This window comes from Panthera tigris, chromosome F3, assembly GCF_018350195.1.
Source record: "Panthera tigris isolate Pti1 chromosome F3, P.tigris_Pti1_mat1.1, whole genome shotgun sequence".
NCBI lineage: Eukaryota > Metazoa > Chordata > Mammalia > Carnivora > Felidae > Panthera > Panthera tigris.
In genome coordinates this window covers 61,050,184-61,063,397 of record NC_056678.1, presented here as the reverse complement: position 1 = coordinate 61,063,397, position 13,214 = coordinate 61,050,184, and the positions used below count along the sequence as shown (strand labels likewise).

The 13,214-nt window shown below is 48.7% G+C and overlaps 1 protein-coding gene across 9 annotated transcripts in view; it reads left to right on the top strand.

Annotated features, from left to right (window-relative positions):
- The window catches only part of PBX1 (PBX homeobox 1), a 289,312-nt gene extending 281,723 nt beyond the window's left edge, over positions 1-7,589 (top strand). For 2 of the 9 annotated variants that reach the window (XM_042976719.1, XM_042976717.1), the window contains 2 exons: positions 3,194-3,328; positions 7,099-7,180. In XM_042976719.1, the coding sequence (XP_042832653.1) occupies positions 3,194-3,289 (96 nt within the window). In that variant the 3' untranslated portion in view covers positions 3,290-3,328; positions 7,099-7,180. Of the gene's footprint in view, positions 1-3,016; positions 3,167-3,193; positions 3,329-7,098 lie in introns of those variants that run through there. The other 7 variants (XM_042976720.1, XM_042976718.1, XM_042976725.1 and 4 more) reach the window with 5 other exon arrangements.
- The last annotated feature ends 5,625 nt before the right edge of the window (positions 7,590-13,214 follow it).

The window sequence follows — 13,214 nt, the reverse complement described above, 5'->3', positions numbered from 1 at the left end:
GTGGCTCTCTGGCCAGGCCGTGGAAGATGATGCGGGTTTCTAGAGGCCAGAGGAGAGGGACGGGCAAAGGCCAAGAGCCTCTAGCTGGATTTCATCTGTAGAGCAAAAGGGACCCTCACTTGGGCAGTGGGTGATCTGTTATTCAGCTGAAACTACTGAAGTCTCGGTCAGCAAGGGTATCTGTTCTCTACCAGGAACGGCTGATTTGTCTTAACATATACAGACCTTTCAGGGCAAAATCTCGAGGCTCGAGAAGCTGCGGTGGGGCCCGCCTAGAAAGGGAGGGCATGGTGGGACCCGGCTGGAAGGTCACCAGGGACTGACCGAGTGGCAGGTGGCAACCAGGGAGGACACCCTCCGCGGTCAGGGGACCATGGAAGTAGGGATTCTGGGGCCAGCAGCATGGGGATAATCCAAGCAAAGGGTTGACTCCGGGGAAATGTGATGGCAGGTGGGAGTTGGTGAGCTGAGGCTCCAGAGCAAGCTTCGAGTTGCAAGAGCAAGTCACGATCTCGGTCTTAGCCGAACTGGCAGAAATAGCGGGAATTTACGCAGAAGCTGGCCGTGGATTTGGCAGAGGTGGCTTTAGCCGCAGAAGAGAAGTACCTGTACAAAGAAACAGGTGCAAAAGGTCAGAGCAGGACAAGCAGCAAAATTGATTCTGAGTTGCCTGGGGTACCCGGTGAGCCAGAATGGAATCTTTTGGGTTGAGTGTACCTGTTATTCCCCAGCAGGGATGCCCAGATCTAGTGAGTGTAGACACTGCACAGGACAGACGTACACTTCACAGTTACTTGTTGTTTATCCCAGCTTTGGGAGGCGTCCTCTATTTTCTCTGGCGGCTCCATTCCCAGATCCCAAGGTGGTAGAAGCTGGATCTGCGTGGGAGTCTCAGCCTCAGGATAAAGATGGGAAAAGCCCCTGCAGGCCACACAGGGACTGTGTCTGTTCCGTACATTTCCGTGAACCCCACTAAGCCGGAGGAGGCAACGAGGAGGCCAGTCCAGATGCCAGGCTCTCCCCGTGCCCTTTGGAGAACAGCCCTTGTTGACATGGTGAGCTAAGCTGTGGAGCCACGACAGGCAGGATCCAGTGTTTGGGTTTGTTGGTTTTTTTTTTCCAACTGTTTTTTAAAGAAACAGTACAGAACAGTATGAATATTAATCATATAGTTCCTTATTTAGGATCTGGGGTGGAATACCAGATCTCCTTGATGTCTGCTGAGTAAGAGAAGAGTTCACTTCCTGGATGTAGAAGTCACCCTGCAACCTGGCACTGCCTCTGCCTTATCGCTTGAGTATCTTCTCGGTGCTCACAAGCTCTTTCCGTGTAGTCAGACTAAACCGCGGAGGTCCCGGATCTGCTACCGTGGATCCCTCCAAGCCCACAATGGAGAAGGAACGTTGGAGTGCCTGCCGCTGAACGTTTATGTGCTTCTTCGTAGGCCCCTCCAAGAGATATTTATTAAAGTCTGTGCTGTGGCAGGCACTTCGGAAGCAAAGTTCCACAGCCCGGCCGTCGTGGTCTGATGAGTGAGGCAGACATATAGAAGAACAAATGCAGTATGGCCGCCCGGGTACTGCGATACAGGTGCATACAGAGAAGGCGGGCGGGGGGTGGGGGGGAACCTGCAGGAGGAAGAGACATTGCCAGGGGGCAGATAGGGGCACAAGGATACTTAACCTCAGTCTTGAAAAACAGTACAAGGCGTGAGTGGCATGTCATTGGATGATTGGGGTCTTCAAGGGGAAAGAAGCAGGCATGAACGGACTCCTCTGTTCCGGGAATTTCTTAGCAGCCTGCTAACGATTGAAGTATGAAACACAAGGGTTGCGTTGGGGAGTGGAGCAAGATCAAGGACATTGTGGGCCTGATGAGGACACTCAACCTCATCTGGAGGCTAATGAGAAGCCACTGAAGGTGAAAGAGGGAGATCACAATTACATGTTGGGAAGATCACTCTGGGGGCAGCTGGAGGTAGGACCAGAGGTTGTCAGAGTGGGCCGGCACCTACTAACCGTTGTCAGACTTTCCGGGGAAACTTTGACTGTTTTGTCCCCAGGGGCAAATGCTCGGGGTATAATCTTGGGAAAAGTGTGCGCATATCAGGAAAACATCGTTCTTCGAGCTTCTTGGAAAAGTGGTCGATCTAGGATGTGGCCCCGCCGAGTGAGCCGACGTCCCCGCTGATGAGTGGTGGCTGTGTGTGTTTGTCTGTGCATGCCTGTCCGCATGGAGAGGGAGCACACATCCCCGTTTCTTTTGTTTTTCTTCCTGGCCGGCCCCACCAGTGCCGGGCCTTTGGGGGCCTGGAGCACGTCCGCCTCCCCACCCACGCCGAAGGCATCTCTGGTAATGGCATCTGGCCCATATGCACATCGAGCTCTCCTTGGTGCTGACATCAGCCAGTTTGTGGCACCTCAGCGTATTTCTGGGTTGCAAATGAGAGTTTCTTAGTGCCAGGCTTCGCTCGGGCTGTCACATCAGGTGATGAATTCTCTGCATCAATGGTGTGCTGCTAAGGTAAGCTCAGAGGAAGAGCGGGAAGGAGCAGAGGGTGGGACTAGCAGTTCTCAGCTCAGCAGCCACTGCTCTGGGCTGAAAGCGGTGCTGGATCCTCAACAACAGCAGGGGAGAGGCAGGTGGCCCTTGTTTGGGCTCGGGAAGGTGGCAGAGAGAGAGAGGGAGAGAAGTCGGGGCTTCAGGGACAATTCCGTGTTCTCGCGTTTGGTCAGGAGAACCCAGGTGGGTGTTCCCATCCCCCACTGCCCCATCCCTGGCCTCAGAGCTCGCTGCGCCTTATCCATTAGAGGGGGTCCCAGCAACATTGGGTATATATCAATTACGTGCCAAATTCATTCGGGCAGGATGTGGAGTCCGTAGTCGTTTGTTTGTTCTGAAATGTTTTGTTCCCAAATCCCTTTCTTTAATTTGTGTTTGAAAGTCCGGGTTTTCTTGTCTGGGAGACCGTGTGCATTTTGTCCTAACTGTGTATTCCTTTGGCTTCCTCCTCCAGGAGGTTCCATGATGAGCCCGCTGCTGGCTTAGGCTTCATCTGGTGGAATTAAATGTGAGATCAGGCCTCGCTTCCAGGCCACAGGCCGCAGAATTTCCTGTACGACTAGCTGCGAATGTAAAGGCTCCTGCAGGAGGCATGTTCCTAGAGATAACAAGGGCACACTTGGTTTTGCAGATTTCACCTTCCCACCCCCGTGAGGCCTCAGTGCGCTTCCGACATCAGCATTTTGAAGGGAGTGTGTCTGTTCTAGCGGTTTGCATCCGAAGATGAGTGAAGGCGGAAGTTGGGGCGCAGAAGAAAAATCAGAAGGAAAGTCTTATTTCTTGCCACCCCCTGCCCCCACGGTCGCTAATGAGACCATCCTCCCTGCTCCCTGCGCCCGCCCCAGAGATAAATAAACACACAAAGGCGGAGTTTCCTACTTAATATGCACCCGCAGTCAGGAAGCGGGAAGGAATTGCTCCCCAGGGTTAACGCGGCAGTAAGCGAGGTCAGCTGTTTCCCAAGACGGAGCAGCCTCTGAACGGCCTCCATTAAGGCTGGAACAGCGCCGCCGAAGCAGCCAGAGTGATTTACGGGAAACCTGGCGAAGTTTGGCTTGCTCGCAGTTTCTGATCACGGAGGTTTTAGCGGGGGGCGCGGGGGCGGGGGGAGTAGTTACAGGAATCCGGGACTTCATTGTTAATGTTGAGGGACCCCGGGCACAAGGGGATAGATAGCTGGCCGCCCAATCTGAAGTTGTGTGTGTCTGCGTGTGTTTATGGATAGAGGGGGAGTGAAAGGAAAGAGATTGATTTTATTTATTTTTAAGAGGTCTCATATATTCTTCCTCACTGGGCCAACTAGCATAATGAAGATGCCAGTTTTGGTGTCCGCTTGAACTGCTTCCTGTCTCTACCATCTGTGAGTTTCCTGTACCCTCTGGCATCCTGTGCACTGGTCTGAGAAAACAAAACTTCTTCAAAGGCCTCCTGTTTGAGTGATTTCATCTCAGACACCCGAATCAAAAGGCGTCTCCTGGAATCTTCTGGTCAGTCCAGGATGCCTTGCCAAATCCCTCCGAATGAGACACCGCCGGGCTCATTTTCTCTACTAAGTTATTTTAATGAAATTGAAGCATGGCTAAATTATGGTAAGAGTAGTGATATCTTAGGAGCGCGATGTCGTGAAACGTTTTTGCGCCTTGTACTCTGACATGGACGTGGACTGCTTTCCTGGGGTTTCCACATCTGCACGTCCCCCACCAGGTCGATTCCAAGATACGTGAGTCTTCTCTTCTTGTGCGAGCACTTTATTCTCTGTCTCATGACACTGTACTTCAGGAAGCTCTGTGAAGTTTTCTTAAAATCCTGTACTACTCAGCAAACACACACACACACACACACACACACACACGCACACACACACCCCGCCATTTACTTATTTATCCATCTATCTCTGCTAAACACACACATATAAAAAAAGGATTCTTAAGACAGGTATCAAAATGCTAATAGTTAGCTATCTTTGCACAGTAGGATTTTGAGAGTTGCGCATTTTGTTTTTCATGCTTTTTCTATTTTCCAAATATTATATTGCATATCCAGTTGCAAATACTGTATTTGAAAATCTTATGCAAGCTTATCTTTTGTAATCAGAAAAGATAAATGACATTAAAGAATTTTCTTTGGGGTAAAATGAGCATGATCGCTGTTCCCACTCCTCCTAAAATGGCACCAGAATATATATGTTCTTGGTCGGGAAGAGAGACGAACCTCTTGCCACCCCTGTGACAAACCTGCGTTAGGAAACTGAATTAATATGATTATGATCATATGACAGGGTGTTGGCCCCAGAAAGATGGTTGTATATTTTTATACAACCCAGAAAGGATTGTTGCATATTTTTAAATATTTTTTTGTATTTTTATTTTTTTACATTTATTTTTGAGAGACAGAGAGAGAAAGCATGAACAGGGGAGGGGCAGAGGGAGAGGGAGACAGAGAATCCAAAGCAGGCTCCAGGCTCTAAGCTATCCGCACAGAGCCCAACGCGGGGCTCGAACCCACGAACCGTGAGATCATGACCTGAGCCGAAGTCGGACACTTAACCGACTGAGCCACCCAGGCGCCCCAAATGTTTATTTATTTATTTGGGGAGAGAGCACGCGGAGGAGGGGCAGAGAGAGACGGAGACAGAAAGAGAAGCCCAAGCATGCTTCACGCTCAGCACGGAGCCCGACGCAGGTCTCCACCTCATACCCGTGAGATCATGACCTGAGCCGAGATCAAGAGTCAGACGCTTAACCGACTGAGTCACCCAGGCGCCCCAGAAAGAATCACTGTAAAATAAAGAGTTCCCGTTTCCTCCTCGTTGTTCCCCTTCCGATCCCTCACCAAGGGCAAGAGAAATGTGCCGGGCAGGGAGAGGGGGAGGAGGAGCTACTGACTAGGTCAGGAGATGGAGATTTGGATTTTCGTGCAATTATTCATGGATCCCCAATTGAGGTGAAATGCCCTTGGCATTGCCCAGGCTAACCTTTTGCCCTCTTAGTATCTAGACCTGCTTGCTCTTTAGGGAGGTGTGGAAAAACATCTATCCTCGTGTAGAGGTAACTGGTGGGAGCTGCTTTGAATGAAAAGCCCGGCTTTCCCGGGAAAATTGGAACATCCTTTGGGTGAGCCAGTGAAAAAGAAAGCCAAGAGGATGAGAAGGGCAGAGGAAAAGGAGCCCGGATTCAAAGGTTGAGAAGCCCGTGTGTCTCAGTCATAAACCAGAAGCCCGCTTTTCTCTCGCACCCCTGCTTTCTTATGAATGAAATGTGAACACGTTTGCATGTAGGTCCTGGGTGCCCTGGAGTATCCTAGAGTGGAAGTTGTGACCCCTCCCAAGTGGCAATAATAACACCTGCCTCATGAACCCCAAATATTTCAGGGAAAAAAATGAGTGGAGAGTACAGTAGAAAATAATTGACCCAGAATGCCCAAGACCTGGTCTGTTCAACATTCACATTTTTAGAGCTGAGGTACATTAACTCCAAAGGAACACAGCAACTGAGGAGGGGGGAAAGGCATCTTAGCTCACTTATATTTCAATGCTTTAAAATACATAAACAGTCCTGAATTATGCATCGTGAATTAACCACTCTAGCAAATCATCCTCCAGCCATTTTAACGGGGGGATATTTTTGGAAAGGGGTGGTCATCAAAATAAATCCTTTCAGAACAATTCCATTTCTGGATGCTTCTGGATTTAGAGTCTTAGGAAAATGATCTATAAACATAGATCAAACTTACAGCTTCCTGGATCACCACCTCTCTAGATATGTTTGTGTAGATCAGTCCCTGGTCCACCTTTGTTTTCGCCTGTTGTATTTGCCTGAATCACCCTCTGTACTTTTCGAGGCTCACCTCAAAGACTACCTCTTCCATGATGCCTTCCCTGATGCTCCAACAAGATGGGGTATTGCCTTCATCTGAACCGTCATAACAACTGGGTTGTACTATTTCTTAGGTTCTGCCTTGAATGATAGTTCATTCACATGCGTGTCTTATCCACCTCCTTGAAGCCACGAACCGTATCTCACTCGTCATTGTATACCCAAGAGCATCTAGTACAGAACCTTGCACAGAACAGGTGCCTGGAATCCCCTAACGTACGGAACACGCATAGAAAGGCTTTAGAAGGCATTCGGGCAACCTTTTAATTTTTCTAAAGGGGAACCCGAGGCCCAAAGACGTAGAAGTGCTTCACCAGGGTCAACAGCTAGCCATGGCCAGCGTCGGAACCAGAACTTGGGTCCCTCGACCTGTCATTCCCCTAGAGCATCACCATGATCATCTGACAGCTTGAACTGACTTCAAAGAGCTTCGAGAAGTGGGGGGTATTAACCTTGTGTCCAAAGGCTCGATGGGAGGGCCCAAACTCCTCTGAGGGTGGAGGGAGTACTACCAACCACAAGAATAGCGGCCCAGCCGAGGAGCGTCCTATGTGCCAGGCACCGTGCTAGGCCCCTCACACAAGTTGCCTTGTTGTCATTGTCTGCTCAAAATGGCCACCCAATCTCAGAAGACTGACCTCTCTCCCTTTTTCCCTTCTAGGCTAATGGAGGTTGGCAGGATGCCACTACCCCTTCATCAGTGACCTCCCCTACAGAAGGCCCTGGCAGTGTTCACTCTGATACCTCCAACTGATCTCCCAGCAATCGCATCCCGGCTGACCCTGTGCCCCAGTCGGGACAGGGCCAGGAGGGAGGGTTTCTCTCCCAACGCTGAAGCGGTCAGACTGGAGGTCGAAGCAATCAGCAAACACAATAAGAGTCTCCTTCTCTTCTCTTCTTTGGGATGCTATTTCAGCCAATCTGGACACTTCTTTATACTCTCTTCCCTTTTTTTTTTCTGGGTAGAAGCCACCCTTCCCTGCCTCCAGCTGTCAGCCTGGTGTCCGCCATTTTTCCCGCCCCTTCCCTCTGTCCTAGACTCCCGGGGCCCCCGCCCTCTCTTACATCACGGAAGGATATTTTCAACCATTAGAGGAATTTAAAGAGGAAAGAAAATACAAAGAAAATAATAAACGTGTTTGTATGTTTTCACGCTGGTGGTTTGAGGAGCCAGATTTACCTCACTCGGATCCCTCGCTCCCTCTGTGAACAGGCAGCCCTTCTCAGTTTCTCTTCTTACTCTCACTACCTCTTAGCAGGAATGCGCAACGTTGCCCCACTCATTCCAGGCCCCCTGCCTTCTCTTGCTCTCCCCTCCCTGGGCCAGCTCCGCTTAGAACACTTCTTCCTCTTCCTCCCCAGCCCTAGCTGTGCCCTGGGGACTGCCATAGCTGGGCTTCTAAAGGTGCCACATTTTCCGGTCTCACCTCCACTAGGTTGATCCCCAGGCAGGAAGTCAAGCAGCAGGAGAGGACGGAAGCAACCAGAAGGGCAGAATTCTCGGAGACTTTCTCCTCCTTCTCCTAACAGCTCTTGGTTTCAGAGGCACAGTCTTTGGAGACCATGCAACTCTTAGTAAGCAAGGTCCAGAACCTACCGCAAAACCAGATCCGAGTGGGCATGGCGACGAACGAACCGCTACAGAGTAGAACGTCCTCACCCTGAAACCCTTCAACGGCACCTTCTCGCACACGCACGCGCGCGGTCTCACACGTTCACTTTCTCCAGATCCGTCACAGGCCGCTTGCAAAAATACCCACGTTAGCAACCGCAGCAGTTAGCCCAGGAGAGGGAATTAGCGGCTCTGAGCGAGGCTCACCGAGACAGAGAAACAGCACGTGCCTGAACCCTCCAGGCCCCGCGGCCCCCCGGCTTGCACGCAGAACTGCATACACGGGACCAATCACGGTGGAAGCCAGGTTTGCAGTGTAAGCTCTTCCCGTTCCCAGCACCTCTGGACTCTCAGGGAGCCACGCACAGTACTTAGCAATGTCTGCAATGGCTTTGGTTCTGTTCTGGTTTTGTTTTTATATTAGGGACATTGCATTAATTGTCCGGAGTGTTCCGTGGCGCCACATTCTTGTTCTGGAGGGGTTGTGTGAGCACACGGCCCAGGCACATTTTGCCAGCTTCATTTGAAGACCTGGGAGCGATGGGGAAAGGGGCGGCGATGTTCTCCGTGAAATCGTCCCAGTGATTTTCATTCCCCGGGAATGTCTGAGAGAAGAGTTACGTACTAGAGAGCTACTCAGTAGTGTCACCTGAGCTTACATTCCTCATAGCCAGCTGTGCCAGCGGGAACGATGGCGGCTCTGTAACTTGACTCAGTGGAAGCAGGTTGGTCAGATCTCTCAGTGCCTCATTCTCTTCATCTGTGAAATGGGGATTCTTAGGCCTGGCTTACCAAGAGGCTTGTGAGAGACCGAAGAAATTGATTTCATTCGTATGCGATCCGTAAACGTGAAGTCAGGGGAAGTGTTCTCTCCAAACTAACCCAGTTCATGCCACGTAGGGGCAACATACGGTTTCCCTGTTCCAGCGTCTGGGTAGCATCAGTATCCTGAGGTCATTGCCACGATGACAAAGAAAGGAAGGGATGGTGTTGCTTTTTTGTTTGTTTTGGTCTGTGTGGTTCCATAGACTAGAGAGAAGCCTCCAAACTAGAAAAATAGGGCCCGGTTCTCTTCGTTTGTACTTGAATCCAGCACGTGGCCTCGTAAGTACGGAGTCGCCTGTCACACGCGCTCTGCTTGAGAGGCCTGTGGGAGAAATATAAGACCCTGAGGGGTGAGGATGGCCGTCTAACAAGGTCATGGAAATCGTGCATGGCACTCCAGTAAGGAATAGAAACTTCCTGTGTGTATTGGGGAGAGGGGTTACCTAAGAAACAGGAAGGTGTGTGAATTTGAAGGAGAGGCAAAAAGTAAATCTTTGGCAAGATGGGATAAGGCCGTGATGACTAAAAGCAGTGGAAAGGTTGTGTCTGCTGACCTGTGCCCCAATCAGAACAGGGCTCGGTAGGGAGGCTTCTTGGCAAGAGCCATCTTGTGACCGACCACCCCGTAGTTGTAGAACCAGAGGAGAGTCTTGCTTAGCATCAGGAATCGAAACCACCCACACAGGAGGACAGTTGGAACACATGGCTGACTGAGCACAGTACAGAAGAGACCCAAAAGGGTTCTCTGGGACACAGGAAGAATGATTCCAGATTTGGGCTGAGTCATTGCCGTTTGAAGTTGATGACACAGAGCAGAGCTGCATTTGCACAGACAGTTTCTCTCCCGCCGGAGTGTGCACTGATTTTCACCCTCTCCCAGCACCTTCCCAACCCAGCACTTCTCTCCGCCCTGTCTGCTCCAGTTTTCCACCACCTCCCTTCCACGCCCTCCATCACGTCCAACATGGCAGCCGCCAGATCCCCCGACGGTAAGCGAAGCATGGGATCTCTGGCGGCAGAAGGAAGGGGATGGAGAGAGCGTGCCTCTGGAAATACAGCTCCCTGGGAATCCATATTAGGTCAATCCTACAGATACCAAAATGTGCCCCAGGACTCCTGCATTTTCTAACGGGAGCGAGAACGCTCCATCTTCCCTGGCAGCCGATTTCCCCTGAGAAAAAGTAGCCCTTGGGTTTGCCCACCTTGTAACTCTTCATCACCTCTTCCTCTTCATCCCTGACTCCTTCCCCTGGCGTGAAACTGACGCCTGTGCAGTACTTTGTGACAAGTGGCACCTTCCTTACATTGATTCTTTTTACTTTGCTGTGGTGGTGGTTCTTTATTTGCTGGTCGTCTTCTCTCACATACCTTCCCCGCCCCCCCCCCCACCTCTTTTCCTTCTGAGTTTTATTTTTCTGCCCAGAAAAACCTGACTTCGATACCAAAAAAAAAAAGATGAAACTACAGAAACTCAAATTTAAAAAAAACTTAAAAAAATACAAAAAAAAATACTCGACGATTCTTTCAGCTTTATTAACATTTTCCATTGTTTCTTGCGACTTGTGTCTCGTTCTTTGTAGTATTGATGATGAACATTTGATAATGAATGTTCTTGTATATTCAGATAAAGAAAAAAAAAAACCAAAAAAGCGGTCTGGATTTAATAGTGTTTATAATAAAAGTTTTAAAAAATGACCCTCATAGCACGCAAAACAGGATGGGGGGGCTCCCCTCTTCTCTCTGTGACAATACGCATCATTCCTGCATTTGTTTCTCACCCAGACTACCTACATTAATCATTTCCCCCATTTTTCTTTTATTTTCTCGCATTTGTGAATTAGCTCAAGAATGCTAGGAAAGTGTCGAGTTGTGCACATTCATTTCCTGTTTCACAATGTTTAAAAGTGACAGTAATTCATTTTGTAAACTAAAAAAAGAAAAAAAAAAGAAAAAAAAAAGGTTGGGATAGTGAAGCATCATAGGTACAACCTAACATGTTATGTTTATTAACTTTGAGACCCAGAAATAAATTCTTTTCTTTCTTTCTTCCTACTCTTTAAAATATAAAAAAAAAAAATTATGTTTTGTGTTATTTTTGGTTTGTTTATTACGGGGGGGGGTGCTTTTTTTTTTTTTAATTGTCAGGATTATGCTCTTGCTGTTTTTGTTCCTTAAATATGTACACGAGGTGATGTGAAAAGATGGCATTGGTAGAGTAGGCGGTTTCCCTGTGCTTCTATTTTGCTCCGGAATTCAGTTGACTTCAAAGACAAAGATGAAGCCCATCGTGACGTCACATCGCTCCCCTGTATTTCCAGAGCGTGTGGCATTCCCACAGTCCCCGAGAAAAAACACAGTCAGGAACCTGGGTTCTCCTTTTGGCCCTTTACAAATTCAGCGAGTCAGTCCAGGAGACATTTTATAAGGAAGGGAAAGACTTTTCGCCCTTTGTTGCCTGTGAATGTCACGACAAAGTGCTTTCTTTCTTCCTGATTAATAACAACATTCCATGAGCCCTCTTACAACCAGAGAGGATTTTTCTTCCAGAAGCATCCCACAGGAAATCCTGGTGTGATGGACCATTGGCTGCGTAGACTCGATTCAGGACGCCATCCCTGGGGTCGGTCAGTCGGCCTACTGATCTCTTGAATCCTGATTTTGGACGAAGAGTTGAGAAATCGAGCCCGACTCAGTGCTCTCCTTTTAATGGCGAGAGGTGAAGTTTGATTTCTTGACGACAAACCTCTTCTACGTCTCTGATGTAGGCGGCTGCTTCAAGCAAACGGTTAAACTGGCTTGATTTGGAATGTTTTTTATTAGTTCTAGGGGAAAAGAAAGCAGTATGATCTGGAAGAAGCTTATTATAAATATCTTGCATTCAACAAATGATTAAGTGTCCAGAAAGCAACCAGAACATAAGCAAGGAAAGTGTAGGCCACGGTGCAGGACCGCGGAACAAAGGTTTGCCAGTGTTTCTGCCCACACACCTGCACGCTTGTTCCTGAGTCAACAAAATAATGACGAGCTTTTCACATCACCTTTACGGTTTCAACACCCAGCTCAAAGCTTTCTGGAATCTTCTATTTTTTGTAAACTTTTTTTTTTCCTTTTGTTAAAATTAATAAAACATTCATGTTTTTCCCCTTTCCTCTCTTACGACTTCCTTTCTTTCCTTTGGCGTTTTCCATGATTTTGAAGTGCTTTCCTTTGGTTGTTGGTTTTATTCTCCTGCTCCCCTCCCCTGTTCTTATTATTCAGAGTATAAACCTACAAAGTTCTGCTCTGTTTTTGGTTTTGAAAGTTTAAGCTTTTCTGCTTCTGTGAGAGCACAGGCTTCGGTCCCTTTTGATTCCAACTGAACTTTTGTGTTCTCTAATGATACTAACACGGTGTAGGTTTGACAGTCTCCTAATTTGTACTGGTAATGCATATTCCAAATAAATAGTTTCTTTTGTTGCAAAAAATATATACACTTGTATTTTGTGTAAATTTCTTCTCTTAACGTGCTGGCAACCCAAACTAGGGCTGTGTTAGTGTGGATTATGGTTTACACTGTGGCCCTAATCATTTTAAAGGCTCCAGACCAGGGCAGGGGGGGCGAATGACCACACGAGCCACCTGTCTCTTCTGTGAACTAAGAAGGGAGGAAGGGAAGAAGTAGGGAGGGAGCTCTTACGGGCAATTATGAGCGGTGCTGCGGGCGGGCAGAGCACCCCATCTTGTGTGCCTAGCTACGACTGGGGGCCACCCACCAGGCACCAGTTAAAAGAAATACCAGGGAGATTTTCCATAATAGATTCTAAGTTTTTAAGTCACAGCTGTTTACCCGGTGGCTTCCCTTTCCTTCTCTTTGTCTGCTGGGAAATCACAGTAGCTGGAAAATCATGGCACCCGAGAGGTGGTTTAGAGGAAGGAATCTGGGTGATGAATCATACTCAGTTGTGGGCTAGATGTCTCTCTAGTACATCTGCACGTCTGCCATGCGTGATGTCTACTGTCCTATGTAAGCGTCTCTCCCCATTCTTTGCACCCACATTGCGCCCCTGACCTTTGGATTTGGTCTGTTACCGTGTTTGGTGTCTCCAAGTGTTCTGGCCACAGCGCCATGTCAGCCCTCCAGGCCTCAGGCTGTCTCCCAGCCGTTGACACCGTCTTCCCATCCATGAGCAGGATGGAACTTATCTGGCATTTGACGTGTCCTTATCCCTCCAGGGACATCACATGACCGATTTCTTGTTTTCACACCTTAAGTCTCCAGAGCCCCAATGAGGCAGGCATGTATGAATGTCTTGAATGAACTAATCACTCACCCTCTCATCCTGATGGTGATTCTAATCCAT